The sequence below is a fragment of the Haematobia irritans genome, chromosome 4 (assembly GCF_050003625.1).
Source record: "Haematobia irritans isolate KBUSLIRL chromosome 4, ASM5000362v1, whole genome shotgun sequence".
Lineage (NCBI taxonomy): Eukaryota > Metazoa > Arthropoda > Insecta > Diptera > Muscidae > Haematobia > Haematobia irritans.
Window position 1 is genome coordinate 219,968,604 of NC_134400.1, and position 18,594 is coordinate 219,987,197.

The following is an 18,594-nucleotide window of genomic DNA, read 5'->3' on the forward strand; positions in this document are numbered from 1 at the left end:
GCAGCTATTCATCCATTCAGAAGAGATGCCAGTGCAGATTGTTTTTGGTGTTCTAAAGGGAAGAAGTAAACTTAATAATATAAAGAGAAAGAAATAACTATAGTATCAAAACTTAAACCAAATATGTGAAAATGGCACGTTTTTCCCAATTCTAAAAAATATTTAAACCGACGCGGGTTAACGGGATTCCGCTACAGACACCGAAACAGGATAGTGAACAAATTAAAAAAAATCGGTTAATCTGCAACCGGGTTTGAGAATCGATTAACAGGTTTTCTGCATACTTTGTCATATATTTCCTCCGAAAAAGAAACTTCGTGTACTGAAAAAGGAAAACAACTGACACATTGCAACATGTTTTCACTAACTGGCAAACAACTTTTACCACAACACTTTATATGACGATTTTTTGATAAAACCGATACCGATAGATTTTTGTCATACTTTTAGTCTTTAGCTTCTAGAATTTCAGTAAACGATCTTTTTTATTAACATCAACAACTTTAAACCTCATTTTAACTGGAGTTATTTCAAACAAGTAAGGAAAGTCTAAAGTCGGGCGGGGCCGACTATAGTATACCCTGCACCACTTTGTAGATCTAAATTTTCGATACCATATCACATCCGTCAAATGTGTTGGGTGCTATATATAAAGGTTTGTCCCAAATACATACATTTAAATATCACTCGATTTGGAGAGAATTTGATAGACTTTTACAAAATCTACACGCAAAGAAAAAAAAACGTTTGAAAAACGTGTACCGAAAACGTTTTTCTTTTGTTAGAGTTTTTTGAATTGCTTCGAAAATTTTAAACTTTTATCACCAAAAAAATTAGTTTGTTACAAAATTTTTATTTTTTCAATAAAAAAAGTTATTTTTGAAAAAAACAACACAGTCCATTTCGTTTATATCAAACACTGTTCTTTTCTGACTTTAGGTCTTTAATAAGACACATTTTACAGTTCAAAATTTAATATACTGCAATGTAATGTTGAACATTTTTTCGGAATCTTCCGAACATATCTGGAATATATGTAAAAAAAAAACAAAAAAACTTTGGTCGAAGCAGGGATCGAACCCACGACCCTTGGCATGCAAGTCGGACGTAGCAACCACTGCTCCACGGTGCCAAACTAAATGTTTGTTTCTGTTAAATAAACTTTGTTTATTTGGTTCGTGGGCGCCGCAAGCTATGCTATATAAATATAACTTATATGGATATTTATCTATTGATGACCATAACATGTACATAGCTCAGTGGTTAGTGTGTTGGCTTACAAATTGCATGGTCCGCGGTTCGATTCTCCGTCCAGGCGAAAGGTAAAAAATTTTAAAAATTTATAAAATCATATAATTTCTTCTACATTGTTGGTATTACAGGAAAAGGTGTTAAGAACTAAAAAACCTCGTGAATGTGAGAAAGATGTGAGGGAAAATGCAATTATCAAGAAAAAAACAATGTTTTTTTTTCTTTGAGTTTGTCTTTATGAAATTGTTTTTACATCCTGGAAAAGAATAAACGTTTATCACAAAAAGTATATACTTTTCTTCCAAATACACTTCCTTACAGCGAAAAGCAAATGCGAAACGAACTTTGTTTGTCTAAAATTTCGTTTGGGAGGAAAGAATTATTTTTTTGCGTGTATAAACTCAAAATTTAAGTTGGCTAATGCACTAGGGTGGAACACAATTTTAGTAAAAAAAAACAAATATGGGAAACATTTAAATCTGAAGCAATTTTAAGGAAACTTCGCAAAAGTTTATTTATGATTTATCGTTCGATATATATGTATTAGAAGTTTAGGAGTTATTAGAGTCATTTTTACAACTTTTCGACTAAGCAGTGGCGATTTTACAAGGAAAATGTTGGTAGTTTGACCATTTTTGTCGAAATCAGAAAAACATATATATATGGGAGCTATATCTAAATCTAAACCGATGTCAACCAAATTTGGCACGCATAGCTACAATGCTAATTCTACTCCCTGTGCAAAATTTCAACTAAATCGGAGTTAAAAATTGGCCTCTGTGGTCATATGAGTGTAAATTGGGCGAAAGCTATATATGGGAGATTTATCCAAATCTGAACCGGTTTCAACCAAATTTGGCACGCATAGTTCAATGCTAATTCTACTCCCTATCCAAAATTTCAACTAAATCGGAGCAAAAAATTAGCCTCTGTGGGCAAATGAGTGTAAATCGGGCGAAAGCTATATATGGGAGCTATATCTAAATCTGAACCGATTTGGCTGATATTTTGCAAGTTTTTCGAGACTCACCAGATCGGTGAAAAATATATATGGCAGCTATATGTAAATCTGAACCGATTTTTTCTAAAATCAATAGGGATCGTCTTTGAGTCGAAACAGGATCCTATACCAAATTTTAGGACAATCGGACTAAAACTGCGAGCTGTACTTTGCACACAAAAATACATCAACAGACAGACAGACAGACGGACATCGCTAAATCGACTCTGAATTTAATTCTAAGCCGATCCGTATACTAAAAGGTTGCTCTATGATTACTTCTTCTTGGCGTTACATACAAATGCACAAACTTATTATACCCTGTACCACAGTAGTGGTGAAGGGTATAAAAAGTAATTGTTGATCCCAATTTGTAATCATCATTATGACCAATGGTGATCGTCAGTGAAATTCAGAAGGTGTAATGCCCTAATTGTTAGATAAGATTCTTAACCATTTTGTTTTATAAGGGATTTGAGTTGTTAACAGAGCGATGGAAGCAATCTAGTTTCCCAAACGAGTTACTTCCTTTGGTTTGGCATCACTATATTTCACAGAGATTTTATGAAAACACCTTCAACCAATGAATATGAATAGATTTCTGCATGTATTTGTTCAGAGAACTTCTATTGCTCTTAAAATAGTTTACGAAAATTGAAAAAAAAATCACTGAGAAAAAAAAACAAATCGCACTCACTGTGTCTTCTTAAAGGTTTGCTCTTGTGTGGCATACAGAACTGAACTGCAATGAATGGCATCGAAGAAAAAAATCTGAAAAATAGTTTCAAAGTTGCATTTCGGTCGACTGGGGAGTATTACACATAAATTTCAACGTTCACTGGAAACATTTTAAGTTTGGCATACGTTAACGTAACATCATTCACGGGCAATAGCAACGAACGCAACATTTAACGGAAAGTGCGCATCGATACACGACAAACAACAAATTGCAACAAACAGTAACAACGCAAAACAAAAAACGCCAATAATCAATGTCAGTTAAACATTGAAGTAGTGGCTCATTTCAAAGGGGTTCCTCTCTAAAAATTGTGAATCAAATACTCACAAGTAAAGTAGAAATCTGAAAAAAAAACACCAACGAACATAAGAATAAAATCCAAACAGACCATATGTGAGCCATACATAACTGAGATACCAAATAAATTTGGCAATTGCATCAATGAGAGATCAATGAAAATGCTTCTGCCAATTGTATCGCATTCATTCAATGGCCATATGCACTACCTCACATTGCCTAGTATCAATACTTATACAAAAGAATGATTGTGTGAATGTGTATGTGTGTGTTTTAAGTCCTGAAGTGAAGCAGTGACATTCCTACTGTTGTATGAACATTGACTTAAACAAACCAAATTCCTACAAATACCGATAAAAATGAAATAGACAAATTTAAATTTAGTAACCATTGGGGAAAAAATATATCAACGTGCTATAACGTGAAGAATGATCGAACTATATGGACAAAATACACCAATACCTATCTTAAATAAAACTCTGCTGCCTTTGGTGTTGTAGCTGTCTTTTCTTGCCTAATCTAAAGAAGAAGTTCATGAAATGCAAATTTATGTCTCCTCTTAGCTTGCTTCTACAGTGAACTAATTCAAATTCAAGCCGAAGCATTAGTTTGGCGGTACCTGTGAGTTAAACTTCAATTAAACCGCAGAAGATACAAAAACTAAAATTGAAAGTGGCTTCGTAATTCGAAAAGGCAAAAAAAAAACATTTTCCACTATTCACATTAATTTTCGATTTTGGTTTTTGTCCAAAAGGAAAGGGTAAGTTCAAGTTTTAAATAGCTGTAAGATTCCAAAAGTGTTTGTGCTTTATTTAATATACTCTGCTGGATTCGATGAATAATGCTCGTAACTATTAATCATTCCATAAATTTCTTTTTGGCAATGTTGAACTTTTACCTTTGCAAACGAACAAAAAACCAGCCCTTTCAATTATTCAATAGTACTTCCTTTTTTGTAAAAGATGCATTAATGTGCTCACTTTCCTGAAACTGTTTGGATTTTTCGTTTGCATTATTTTTTTTTTGTGTTTTACTCTCCAAATTTATTTTGCTTCATAACGCCCTGAACTTCATCTTAAGGTTGACTAGCATTTTTTCCATTGCTTGTCTAGCAAATATATTTTTTGATTTATCTATGTGGTCAGAGATGTAAGGAAATGCCCTACACTAATGCATACTCGTTAAACAGTTTCTTTAGCTTCGAGTTAAATGCTACACCCACAACACAAACAAAATCGCTTCAGTAACATATACTCCCAAACACAATATTGTTTGTACCGTACATACAAGTATGATTCATTCTAGGCATATATATTATTACAAACCCCAAATAGTTAGGTTAGGTTAGGTTATGTGGCAGCCCGATGTATCAGGCTCACTTGGACTATTCAGTTCATTGTGATACCACAGTGGTGAACTCGTCTCTTATCACTGAGTTCTGCCCGATTCCAAGTTAAGCTCAATGACAAGGGACCTCCTTTTTATAGCCGAGTCCGAACGGCGTTCCACATTCCAAGGAAACCACTTAGAGAAGCTTTATAACCCTCAGAAATGTCACCAGCATAAGGTGGGATAATCCACCGCTGAAAAACTTTTTGGTGTTCGGTAGTAGCAGGAATCGAACCCACGACCTTGTGTATGCAAGGCGGGCTGCTAACCATTGCACCACGGTTGCTCCCCAAATAGTTACTTCCAGCTTCCGAACATTTGCTTACTTCCAACAAAATGATCCAATATAAACGTGTTTGACTACAAATAAAACAAGTATATACGGCCGTAAGTTCGGCCAGGCCGAAGCCTATGTACCCTCCACCATGGATTGCGTAGAAACTTCTTCTAAACGTACCAAGAGGCCCCAAAACCAAATCTCGGGATCGGTTTATATGGGGGCTATATATGATTATGGACTGATATGGACCACTTTTGGCATGGTTGTTGAATATCGAATACTACCACCACGTACCAAATTTCAACCAGATCGGATGAATTTTGCTTCTCCAAAAGGCACCGGAGGCCAAATGTGGGGATCGGTTTATATGGGTGTTATATATAATTATGGACTGATATGAACCAATTCCTGCATGGCTGTTGGATACCATATACTAACATCGCGTACCAAATTTCAACCGAATCGGATGAATTTTACTCTTCCAAGGGGGCTCCGGAGGTCAAATCTGGTGGTCGGTTTATATGGGGGCTATATATAATTATGCACCGATGTGGACCAATTTTTACATGGTTATTAGAGATCATATACCAAATTTCAGCCGGATCGGATGAAATTTGCTTCTCTTAGAGGCTCCGCAAGCCAAATCGGGGGATCGGTTTATATGGGGGCTATGTATAATTATGGACCGATGTGAACCAATTTTTGCATGGTTGTTAGAGACCATATACTAACACCATGTACCCAATTTCAGCAGGATCGGATGAAATTTGCTTCTCTTAGAGGCCCCGCAAGCCAAATCGGGGGATCGGTTTATATGGGGGCTATATATAATTATGGACCGATATGGACCAATTTTTGCATGGATGTTAGAGACCATATACTTACACCATGTACCAAATTTCAGCCGGATCGGATGAAAATTGTTTTTCTTAGAGGCTCTGCAAGCCATATCAGGGGATCGGTTTATATGGGGGCTATATATAATTATGGACCGATGTGGACCAATTTTTGCATGGTTGTTAGATACCATATACTAACACCATGTACCAAATTTCAGCCGGATCGGATGAAATTTGCTTCTCTTAGAGGCCTCGCAAGCCAAATTTGGGGGTCCGTTTATATGGGGGCTATACGTAAAAGTGGACCGATATGGCCCATTTGCAATATCATCCGACCTACATCAATAACAACTGCTTGTGCCAAGTTTCAAGTCGATAGCTTGTTTCGTTCGGAAGTTAGCGTGATTTCAACAGACGGACGGACGGACATGCTCAGATCGACTCAGAATTTCACCACGACCCAGAATATATATACTTTATGGGGTCTTAGAGCAATATTTCGATGTGTTACAAACGGAATGACAAAGTCCTATGGTGGAGGGTATAAAAATGTGTTTGTAGTTAAAAATTAATTGGATCAATTAATTTGTGATTAAATCCAAAAATTATTTTTTGTGTCCAAGTCGATAAGCAATTAGGAACGTTTACTCAGTAACCTACAACTTTAGTATGGTGTAATTAATCTTGCAGCTTTTCATATTCCTTCATTTTTTATTTTACATCACATCTAAGTGTCCAATAAATCGAAAAAAAATGTTGTGGACAAATGCAATAACTAAAATCGGAAACCATATGAACATTTGATTTTGAGATCTAATTTCTACATTTGCTGAGGCATAAAATAAATTTTCATTATCACACAGAAAAAAACAGTGAACCCACCAGGAAGAAAACTTTTGATTAATTTTAGAAAATTTTGAATAGTTTTAGAAATTTTTAACTAAACAGTATTACAAGCGCTGGCATCGCGCCGATATCACAAAAATAAGTAAATATTTTTCGACAAATTCAAGAAAATTTGTTAGATATAAATATTTTTTTTCACTTTTTAAAGTAAATGTTGTAGTTGGAAGGAAAAAAATGGAGTTCAAAATTACAAGAATGTCTTTGGTGACATACGAAGTTCATGATGGACGCTTTTGTAGTAAAATTTACAAATTTGAAGAAATAATGAACTATTTTATGAGAAATACGAATTTAGTAAATCTCTATGCTTAATTTGCGTATAATTTTTCCCCGTCTTTTAGTTCATTTAACTATCGTACGCAAAAAATTATTAGAGTAAATGAAACCTTCTCCAAATATAATAATTTCATGCACAAAAATATAGTTAAATTGGCTTTAGTGAAATAGTGAGTCCACTTTTTTTGAGTGCATATAGATGCCCATTATCTTTATCACCCTTTCTCGTTTTTCCCGTTACACAGCTTACAGTTTTAGAATCGTTAATTAATTGCATAATAAGAGCCATAAACTGCAAATGTAAGCCATAGTAAACAAGCTTTTAAATATAGTCAAAACTACGGAAAAATTGTCATAATTGAGGAGATCGGTCTATATTGAAACTATATCAAAATTATAACGATACCAAACATACATATTGAATAAAAATAAAATCGGAAGATGTAAGAACAAGCTAAAGTCGAACAGAGTGGAGTATTTAAACGAAGCACTCTTGATAGGCGTTGAGGCAAGATATTTTCTATAACCTTTGTAATATCCCTAAGCAATAGCATACATGAATGGATTTTCTCTGCAGCGTGATAGTCTATATGCCGGTGGCCAATTTTGGCCATTCCATTCCTTACATTTTGCCTTTGTCATTCCTATGCGGGCATTCTATTATAAAGACTCTTTTTGCCTTGCCATTTGATTTACTTGAACCAATTCCACCAAAGTCATTGGTTACGAGCGATTTACAAACAAAACTGTTAATGTGATATTTTCTCGCCAGGCTTTCGTCGAAAAAAATTTAGCCAACAGTTTTGTATGTCAATGCTTTTTTGTTTGCTGCCATTGGGGGAGACTTGAGATTTTCTTGGATTTTTTTTGCAGATTTTCTGCTATAGTGTCTTGAGCTTAATTTGCATCGTTCAACATTCAAAACGTGATTGGGTGAATTTGTTTGCATTTTTTCGGGAATTATATGCTGCGACCCAGACCGCTGGTGGAATAGTTTCATTGTCCACATGTCCATTGTACTCGTACTTGCTAGACATAGGCATATCAAAGTTCGAAGTAATTCGAGAGCATAACTTCATGTTATGTTACAATTTCCGTAATCCCAATTGTGGTAAATATTCGAATTTTAATTGGCAGATTTTGCCTCACTTTATTTTCTATGTGGGAATGGAAATGAAAAGAGTTGACTTAATCTGCAATTATGAGATATATTTCATGATCATAAATAAATAGATGTGATATAATGGTAAGGACCTTGAAAGAGGTGGAAGAAAATTGAAGTATGTCCTGTAAATATACCATCTAAATAGCGAGCAAGGATATAGACAAACAAAAGAAAAGAGTTAAAGTCAGCCTCTGACAGACTAACCCACTAACCAATATATTTGTGGGGAATTTTTAAAAACATGGAATACTATGTCAAATTTTAAGAGATCCCAGTAAAACAAGATCTTCTAGAAAAGGCTTTGAACCCCCGTAATCCACAATTTGTGAGAATTTAGATCATCCCAATAAACAATATAAATTTTATTTCTTTATAAGTTAAATATTGGAATTTCTATTTTCTTCTAAATTGAATTTTATTACATTTATTCTTCTAATTAATGTTCACATTTTAAAAGTGTTTTTACTCCGGTCTTGTGTGATACCTGATAACGTTCCCTCCAAACAAAATGCTTTCGTGCCTTAAAAAGAGGAGTATGTAAAAAATTATATAATTTAAAAATGAATGCTATTCAACTATTTGGCAATACCTAAAAATGGTCCATAATTTGGCTTTCTTACAAATGTGGTGTCACTTGCATGAAATATTTGAAAAATATTTATTTGTCCCAAAAAACATTGGTTAATATCCAACTAGAGACAATTTTATTGAGTGCTCTAGTCAAGCAAATATTTTAAGTTGGTTGACAATACTGTGTGAAATGGGTAACTTAATGATCTTGTTCATTTCATATACCTACAGTAAATTAACCCATTAACATTCGCAGAAAAATGGAACATAATCTTATTCGAAATTCATCTATAAACAGTTTTAATATTTTTGGGAATATTTGTATTTTCTCCACCATAGAATGATTAGTATAATAAACAAATAGCCAGTAAAACCTTGGAAAGTATTTGAGGTGTTTAACTGCTTACCCAGAGAATTTGTGACCCACCTCTCATGGGACATTACCTTGCGAAAATAAATACAAACAAGTATATACGGCCGTAAGTTCGGCCAGGCCGAATCTTTTGTACCCTCCACCATGGATTGCGTAGAAACTTCTACGAAAGCCTGTCATCCACAATCGAATTAATTGGGTTGTGGTATCTTAAAACTTCTTAACATCGTTTTCTAAATTGTGAGTTAGTCCGTACGTGGTATATATTAGACATAAAAGTTATGTATAGGTAAGTCTACAAATAATTACGAATCGATATGGACTTTTGCACGGTACGTAGAGTGCCAGAATTGAAATATGGAGGTCGCTTATATGTGGGCTATATACAATTATGAACTTGATATGGACCAATTTTTGTGTGATTGGGGATCTATTTCTCTGAGGGCTATATATAGCTATAGACCGATATGGACCTAGTTAGGCATGGTTATTAACGGCCATATACTAGCACAATGTACCAAATTTCAACTGACTCGAATGAAATTTGCTCCTCCAAGAGGCTCCGGAGTAAAAATCTCGGGATCGGTTTATATGGGGGCTATATGAACTGATATGAACCAATTCCTGCATGGTTGTTGGATACCATATACTAACATCACGTACAAAATTTCAACCGAATCGGATGAATTTTGCTCTTCCAAGGGGCTCCGGAGGTCAAATCTGGGGATTGTTTTATATGGGGCCTATATATAATTATGGACCGATTTCGATCAATTTTTGCATGGGTGTTTGAGGCCATATATTAAAACCACGTACCAAATTTTAACTGATTCAGATAAATTTTGGTCTTAAAAGAGGGTCCGTAGGTCAAATCTGGTGATCGGTTTATATGGGGGCTATATATAATTATGGACCGACAATATACTAACACCGTGTACCAAATTTCAGCCGGATCGGATGAAATTTGCTTCTCTTAGAGGTTCGGCAAGCCAAATCGTGGGATCGGTTTATATGGGGCTATATATAATTATGGACCGATGTGGACCAATTTTTGCATGAATGTTAGAGACAATATACTAACACCATGTACCAAATTTCAGCCGGATCGGATGAAATTAGCTTCTCTTAGAGGATCGGCAAGCCAAATTTGGGGGTCCTTTTATATGGGGGCTATGCGTAAAAGTGGACCGATATGGCCCATTTGCAATACCATCCGACCTACATCAATAACAACTACTTGTGCCAAGTTTCAAGTCGATAGCGTGTTTCGTTCGGAAGTTAGCGTGATTTCAACAGACGGACGGACGGACATGCTCAGATCGACTCAGAATTTCACCACGACCCAGTATATACTTTATGGGGCCTTAGAGCAATATTTCGATGTGTTACAAACGGAATGAAAAAGTTAATATACCCCCATCCTATGGTGGAGGGTATAAAAAAAACATTATTTTGATGGCTAAAATAGTAGTAACATTTCCGTAGCTAAAATAAACATTCAAAAAAGGGTTAAAAGGATGCTGGCAAATGAATGAGTGAATTTATTTCATAATGATATAAAAATACTCATAAATAATATGTGAGATTGCTATGTGTTTTCTACTCCAGTTACTCTAAATAAATTCAATATTTCTTACATATTTGGTGTTTTATTTTTATTTTATAAGCACGTCACACTCTTGCAATTCGAAATGTCTTAGACGAATAGCAAAAAAGAAATGATTTTTTTTCGTCCAGCCTAGCTACATTCATTGTCTGTGTAGACAGAGTTAGCAAGCAATTGCCCCAGGCATTGTGTCACTGGGAAATGTCGGTTAATAATAACGCAATAACTACAAACTCACCAAGTCCCGCAATCAGAGACCCATAAATACTCCACAAAAAAAAAAAAGAAAAAGAAAAACTCCTTTGGCTTTGGTGCCTATTTCAGAAAACCACTGCATACTAAACCGGACTTTTTTGGTGCAATGTGTCTTTTCCTTTACTGGAAAACTGACAGTAAAAGCTTTTACTTGCCATTAGTGTACATTGGGCTCGTAACATTACATTGTTCGAAATATTGACAAAATTTTGGGTATACGACTTCGTCTTATTTTCAACACAAACATGATAAACTATGTTATCCAAAACATTATATAATCAGGGTATACCAACTTCGATCCGCCTGCCTTTTAAACATAATGCTTCTAGGTCTAGTTTCTACCTAAATCACTTCCTTATTTAGTTTAGTCGGTACCCTCCATTTAGAAAAGTTTTAAATTCCCATTTTGGATAGAACGGTTTTTTATTGGCACAAGGATGATTGATTTTTTAGCCCTTAAATGCGCACTGTTTCTTTTAAGACACAACCAGAAAAAATTCTTAGGTCTTAAAATTTTGACTGAATTCTACGAAATCAAGTTTATTGCATCTAGAACATCATAAGCGAGTCTCAAAAAATATGTTTTTCAGAAAATCTATAGTACACACAAAAAATTTTTTTCTGATTCAATCACGAAATTAGTTGATCCAATTAATTTTTAATTGAAATGTCTTCAATCACAGAAATGATAGTATCAATTAAAAAATGAATTGAAGGTCAATTAAAATGTTAATTGATCCAATTAAAAAATTAATTGATACTATTATTTTTGTTTCAATTAAAAATTTGTTGAATCAATTAAATTTTTAATTGAATATTTTTTAAAACTCAATTAAAATTTTAATTGGAAAATTTTTCGAGAAACTTTTTTGTGTGTATATAATTCTGTGTAATCTGAAACCAAAATTGAAAATCAAATTTTACCCGAAAATTCAAAACCCTACAAATGGGAAGATAAAAAATATCTAAAATTTAGACATACGTATTAATATGCCCTAAATTATTAACCAATTCAGACGTAGTTAACGAACAATTTACATAAATCGGAGAACTTTATTTGTTATTCGTAAATTTGATCACAGGAAAATGTGTTTGTACTAAAACGTCGCCATTACTTTTCAGAAGCGGTTAACGAACAATTAACAAATATCGGAGAACTTTATTTATTATTCATAAATTTGGCACAGGAAAACGTCGCCAATCCAGTTTGACAGCATTTCAAAAGTCTGGTTTTGCTGCTAAAAAATTTTAAACGAGGAATTCCTTTTGTAATAAATGAAAATAAACAATAATGCTGGTGAAAATTGTTTTCCAGTCCATCAATAAGAACTTCCAAGACATAACTTTCGAAGCAAACACAAAAGTTGTAAAATGAAATGACCTACTTCTTCCCAATGACGAAACTACAGTTTTTGCTGATATATCGTCGACGCGTACACTTAAGATTTTGGTAATTCTGCATAGAAGTACTTACCCCATAGGACATACAAAAGTAAGCAAGATTTTAATTTAATAGTCTCCAAGATTATGGATTAATGAGCGGTTTTGCTGGGTACAATTCCACCCTTATTTTCACACCATCCCACTGTGTTTTAGTGGCATAATTTTCGCCTACAGCGCACATTACTAATAATTCCGTCAACAATGTTAACCACACTGCCAAATAAAATCATCGAAGAAAAAAATAAAAAAAGTCTTCAGCTGGCCAAAGTTTAAAAAGAAACTTAATCGAAGTTATGTCCCCTAGACTTTGTCATAAAGACACCAAACTCGGTTCCCTAAAGCCACATTGTTGCATGGCTGATGCTGTGCAACCATCAAACAAACACCAAATCAGTGCAAATAATTTCTTTAAAAAGATACAAACAATATTATCCAATATTGCCTGCAAAAAAGTTTATTCAATATAAGGTGAAGACGTTACTATACAATCGGGATTTTTTCTATTCCAAAACTATGGGGTGTGTTCACGTCTTCTTAAGCGAAACGGATACAGAGTTTATGAATCTCTTGGGGGTTTTTCCGAAATCAAGTATGAACCAAAAAACTGTTGTACACTGATTGTTTCCAAGTAATTTTTATTGACATTTGGAGTTTCCATTGGTTGAGATTACTCATTCAATTGAAAGATGTTTGTTGCCAAAAGAGCAATGGTTTGGTTATGATACTCACATAGTATATTAATTCACTTTTATTAACAAAACGTTAAACAAATGGGACGATAATTAGCAATAATTTTGTTAGTAACTATTTTCAATTTTGTAGCCAATAGTTTACAAAAAAATATGTTTGTCACTTTGCATCGACTGATAGCCTAGAACCTATTAAAAAACAAAAATTAATTTACATGACTTCCATTAGATCCTTTCAGCCGGTAATATTTCTAAGTGTTTCAAAATTCTCTAAGTTGTATTAGTACGAACCGAAAAGACAATTTTTGATAAATAAAGATTCTGTGTGTATGTTAATTTGTTGTAAGAAACAATGAAAATCGTAAGGGACAAATACATCGACTGTGTTTAATATTAATCGAAAATTAATATTACCCCGCAAAAATTTAAAATTCCTTTAAAAATTTGAAATCACACAAATCATTTTTCTTCATAACTAAAGTTTTCTCCATTACAACCTTCAACAAATAATGGAGGTTTCCTCTAATATCTATTATTTACAACAAAAAAAAAATACGGAAACACTTTAAGAGCTCACAAAGCAAATCAACAAATAAGTAAATTGCGATCATTTACACGATTTGAACAACGAGCACCCTATCACAAACAGGGTCAATCACAATTGAACCACAAATCACAGCAGAAAAAAGGCTCAATTTCATAGAAGTTCATAAGATTATCGCATTTGGTAAAGTAACTTTAGGTGTCCACTTTAGTTCAGTGATGGCATCACAACCTTAGGAGATCAGGAGCAATAGATTCAGTAGCTAGCAGCTAGTTTGATGCAACCAGTTAACCAGTCAATGAAATGGACCAAAAATTGATAAAACAAAAAACATCGCTTGAAAATGAGAAGGATGAATGTGCTGAGGCTAGTTAAATGCTTGTATAGATGGAGGTGATTTCTTGTCTTGCGTGTTTTTTGTAAGCATGCCTTCAAGTGTGAAAAATTTTAATAATTTGCAAAACGTTTTATGGCAAAAACGCTTTGACGTGACTTCGATAAAAGTCTTAAGGCAAAAACTTTAAAACACCCCCGGCAAGGGGATCCTTGAATCATTGCATAAGTTATTCAACGATTCCAGAAAGGGATAGTTAAAAATTTGATTACGTTTTCTATTTAAAAATTTATTTTAAATTTTCTCTTTCAGCAATGAGAGTAACAATGAACATATTGATAAACTTATTGATCGTGCTGATCATGGGAAGGTGTGGCATTTGTTTGGCACCCTATTACATGGAATATTATGCAAATTACCATGACTTCCATAATGATGACAAGGTAAGTAGTGGATCTCTTTTTCTTTTACATGAAGTTCCATTGAAGTTAACGGAAGTAGTTTTCAATAGGGTGACTTGTGGAATATTTATAATATTGTAAAAATGCGGATGATTTTTAATATGTGATTGGTAATAAAAACGTTTAGAGTGTGATTAGTGAAATGCGTTCATTCAACTGATTGGCTAAAAAGTAGTATATGCAACCATGGTCATAACAAACATATATAATTGTTGCGGAATTTATATACCCCAATAGATAGAAAATTGTCGTACATTTTGACCAAACAGAACAGATGGAATAAAACTCCCATTCTGAATAAAGATATGGATATGGAATATGATTGTATCGAAATGTAAGGAGACTGTATAAATTCTGGTTGAATTATCGCAAAAATAAACATCAGACCATGGGTTTGAGTGCAAACATGCTCTCATGTAGAGATGGAGAAGAATATTCTAAAGCCAAAAGTGTGGAAATCGGGATATAGAATTATCATTTTTTGACGGCAACTGGTATCCGCCTTAAGAACAATTGTTGCCGCCGACGAACCTATCAGAGGATACCGATATTCCCCTTTATATTTAAGTTTTGATATATACAGTGAAATATCTCAAACTTGGACACACTAAAACCCGAACACCTCTCAAAATTAACCTCTCATAGGTGGACACCGCCCAAACACAATGATAGGTTTCACTGTATTTTGAAGTTCTATACCCTCAAACAGATTCGTTAGAGGGTGTCCAATTTTGGTTCTTGGGGACTTTCTAAGGAGTGGTCTTATGAATATATTGCATTACTTGCATTTTAGGATGAGACAAAGTCATGACCTAAGGGTGGGTATTAATTTGCTCAAAACCAAACTGGTTTTACAGTTACTTTTTAGAATCAATGAATTAAAAACTATAAGATGCTTTACAATTACTCTCCTGGATTATTTCCATTGACAGATCTCCTGCATATGTTTTGAACAAGACCTGGAACACGTCCACACACTTTTCCCGTACGATGAAGATTTAGTTAGCTGACGTGGTCATTTCTTGTCAAAGGCATAGATTATCTTGGGCATTGTAATACCATAGGAGTTGAATTTCTCTCTTACAACAAGCGCTTCGGGTTTTTACATTTAGCTCCGCTGGAGTATGTATTACGGTTATACTGGGGGTCATTTTAATTAGCCCAGTTTCGGTCTAACAACAAACCATTTTCCAACGGAGCTAAATGTAAAAATCCTAGATGACTATTGTTCATCAAAAATTGAGATATCACTTAAGTATCGCTTGAGTTCTTATCAATTCCCCGTTGTGATATACTGATAAGACATATGATCCTGTGGACATTTGGGCTAGAATAAAATGTATCGGAGGACTGGAATATATTACCTCTTGTTTCCAAAAATTTTCTGATATTCGGAATCGCAAATCGCAAGAATTTACTTTTCTTATAATCCAATAATCGATCGATACACTCGGAGAACTATATTATAAAATTTTTATTTTATACCATATATTTTGAGGTTAAGAAAAAATCCCCAAAAGAAAATTAGAATACCGGAACATGGTGGCATGCAACAAGTGTAAATAAAAAAGAGTATTTTTCTTATTGCATTCAACAAACTATATATGGTGTTAAGGATGGAAACTTAATTTTGATAGTTAATTGCAGCATATCAAAACAGTTTTCGGATCACATTACAAGGAACAAAATACACCACGATGTTATAAGAATTTTGACAAAGTATGTGTGGTGTTGAAATGAACTTTCGTAGCAATATTTTCAAAGATGCTTACTTATTTATCGTATATAATGTATACCCTCTCTAAATAAAGTTTTCTTCTCATTTTAGTTAAACTACAAGTATCACTACTACATCGATCATGCTCCTTCAAAAGTCCATATGATGCATACCGAGGAACGTCACGGAGATACTGTCATAGGCCAATATGGCCTATTGGAACCAAATGGAATGGTCCGTAGTGTTCACTATCAGGTAGTCGGCGACAATGGTTTCGAAAGTGTGGTGCAAACTCGAACTCCCCACAGTTCTACCCATGTGCGATTGATGACGCAAAAACAACCGATAAATCCGATTATCCTACAGCAGCCGGTAGCTTCTGTTATATGATTAAAGCAGTTTATTAAGGCATTTATTTCGTTTACATATTTTGTGTTTTTGTTTTTTTGATGAGAGTGTCGATATTAAAATATATTATAATTATATGATTGTGTTTTGATCGAATCTTGTGCTTAATTCATTTGAAATGCGATAAAAAGTATTTTGTTATCGTTCAATAACTTCCTACGGCTCCAATTAAATTGCCTATCAAATGGATTTAATTAAAAAATTTTGTTAAAATTCAATCATTTGCATAAGTATATTTACGGTAGTTTAACATCGTATATTTTATCAGGGGACGTTCTCAATTAAATATTACACATTGGTGTATTCCATGCGATGGATGGGGAAACAAGTATTTACGGCCGAAATTTCCGAATTTAAGAAATTCACAATCACATTTGTTATACTATGTAAAAGTATAAGAAGTACACCAGGACATTAATTTTTCCTGATTTTAACAATGCTAAAGGGTGGTTAAATTATAAGGGCCGATGTTGAATGTGAACCACACCTAAACGCCAAGTTTATTCCGAATTTTATTTGACATTTCTCTATTTCAGACTTACTCAATTCGAACCATGGAGAGATTCACAATCCAACAACGTGTTAAAGTTATCAAGCCTTATTATGAAAATGGGCGTTTAAATCAAAATGCATATCGTGCACCTTCATCTTCAGTGATGAGGCACATTTTCACCACAGTGGATTCGTCAATAAACAGAATTGCCGCATTTGGGCGAATGAGAATCCAAGAGTGATTGTCGAAAAACCAATGCACCCTCAAATAGTGACTGTTTGGTGCAGTTTATGGGCTGGCGGCATCGTATTTTTTTCCAAAATGAGACCGGTCAGGCAGTTACTGTGAATGGTGTTCGCTATTGTGATATGATAACGAACTTTTTATGGCCCGAATTGGAAGATATGGATGTGGACGATATGTGGTTTTAGCAGAACAGTGCCACTTGCCACACAGCTAACGAAACAATGGCTCTTTTGCTCAACAAATTCAATGGCCGTGTTATCTAACGTAATGGTCGATGTCAATTGGCCGCCAAGATCATGTGATTTGACACCGTTGGACTTTTTTCTTTGGGGTTTTCTTTGTCGGATGAAGGTGTGCCACCGGGGTCGCGGCGCCCATTTGGCCGATATTTTGTTCCATACATAATTGAGTAATACCAATATATCATAATAAAATAAAATTACAATAATTTCCTAAATAGTTTGTGTTTTATTCAAAATCAACATCGGCCCTTGAAATTTTAACCACCCTTTATATGGATATCTCAAAATGTGGAGTACAATTTAGTTAGTTCTTCCTATAAAACAGAGTACTTTCTTTCTGTGTATATTTTGTGTAATGTGATAAATTTTAAAATATTTTCGAATCATTGTTAAACCCTCCACCATAGAATGTGGGTGCAGAATTGTCTTCGAGAATATATTACAACTCTCCAATGCGTATATTCGACATTTAATCCAATCTTCAGCTATATACTCTGTAGCAGCCTAAAAGTTAGGTTAGGTTAGGTTAGGTGGCAGCCCGATGTATCAGGCTCACTTAGACTATTCAGTCCATTGTGATACCACATTGGTGAACTTCTCTCTTATCACTGAGTGCTGCCCGATTCCATGTTAAGCTCAATGACAAGGGACCTCCTTTTTATAGCCGAGTCTGTACGGCGTTCCACATTGCAGTGAAACCACTTAGAGAAGCTTTGAAACCCTCAGAAATGTCACCAGCATTACTGAGGTGGGATAATCCTGAAAAACGTTTTGGTGTTGGTCGAAGCAGGAATCGAACCCACGACCTTGTGTATGCAAGGCGGGCATGCTAACCATTGCACCACGGTGGCTCTCTTAATTAACCAAACATCGCTAAAATTAAAAAAAAAAAACAAGTAAGGAAAGTCTAAAGTCGGGCGGGGCCGACTATATTATACCCTGCACCACTTTGTAGATCTAAATTTTCGATACCATATCACATCCGTCAAATGTGTTGGGTGCTGAATATATAGAGGTTTGTCCCAAATACATACATTTAGATATCACTCGATCTGGACAGAATTTGATAGG

General features: G+C 34.6%; 1 protein-coding gene across 1 annotated transcript; it reads left to right on the plus strand.

The window, feature by feature from the left end:
* Window positions 1-3,012: 3,012 nt before the first annotated feature.
* Cpr62Ba (Cuticular protein 62Ba) lies at window positions 3,013-16,638 on the plus strand. Its single transcript, XM_075305040.1, has 3 exons — window positions 3,013-4,047; window positions 14,269-14,399; window positions 16,246-16,638. Exons 2-3 carry the CDS (start codon window positions 14,271-14,273, stop codon window positions 16,522-16,524), a joined length of 408 nt encoding a protein of 135 aa, XP_075161155.1. The 5' UTR covers window positions 3,013-4,047; window positions 14,269-14,270; the 3' UTR covers window positions 16,525-16,638.
* Window positions 16,639-18,594: the final 1,956 nt, after the last annotated feature.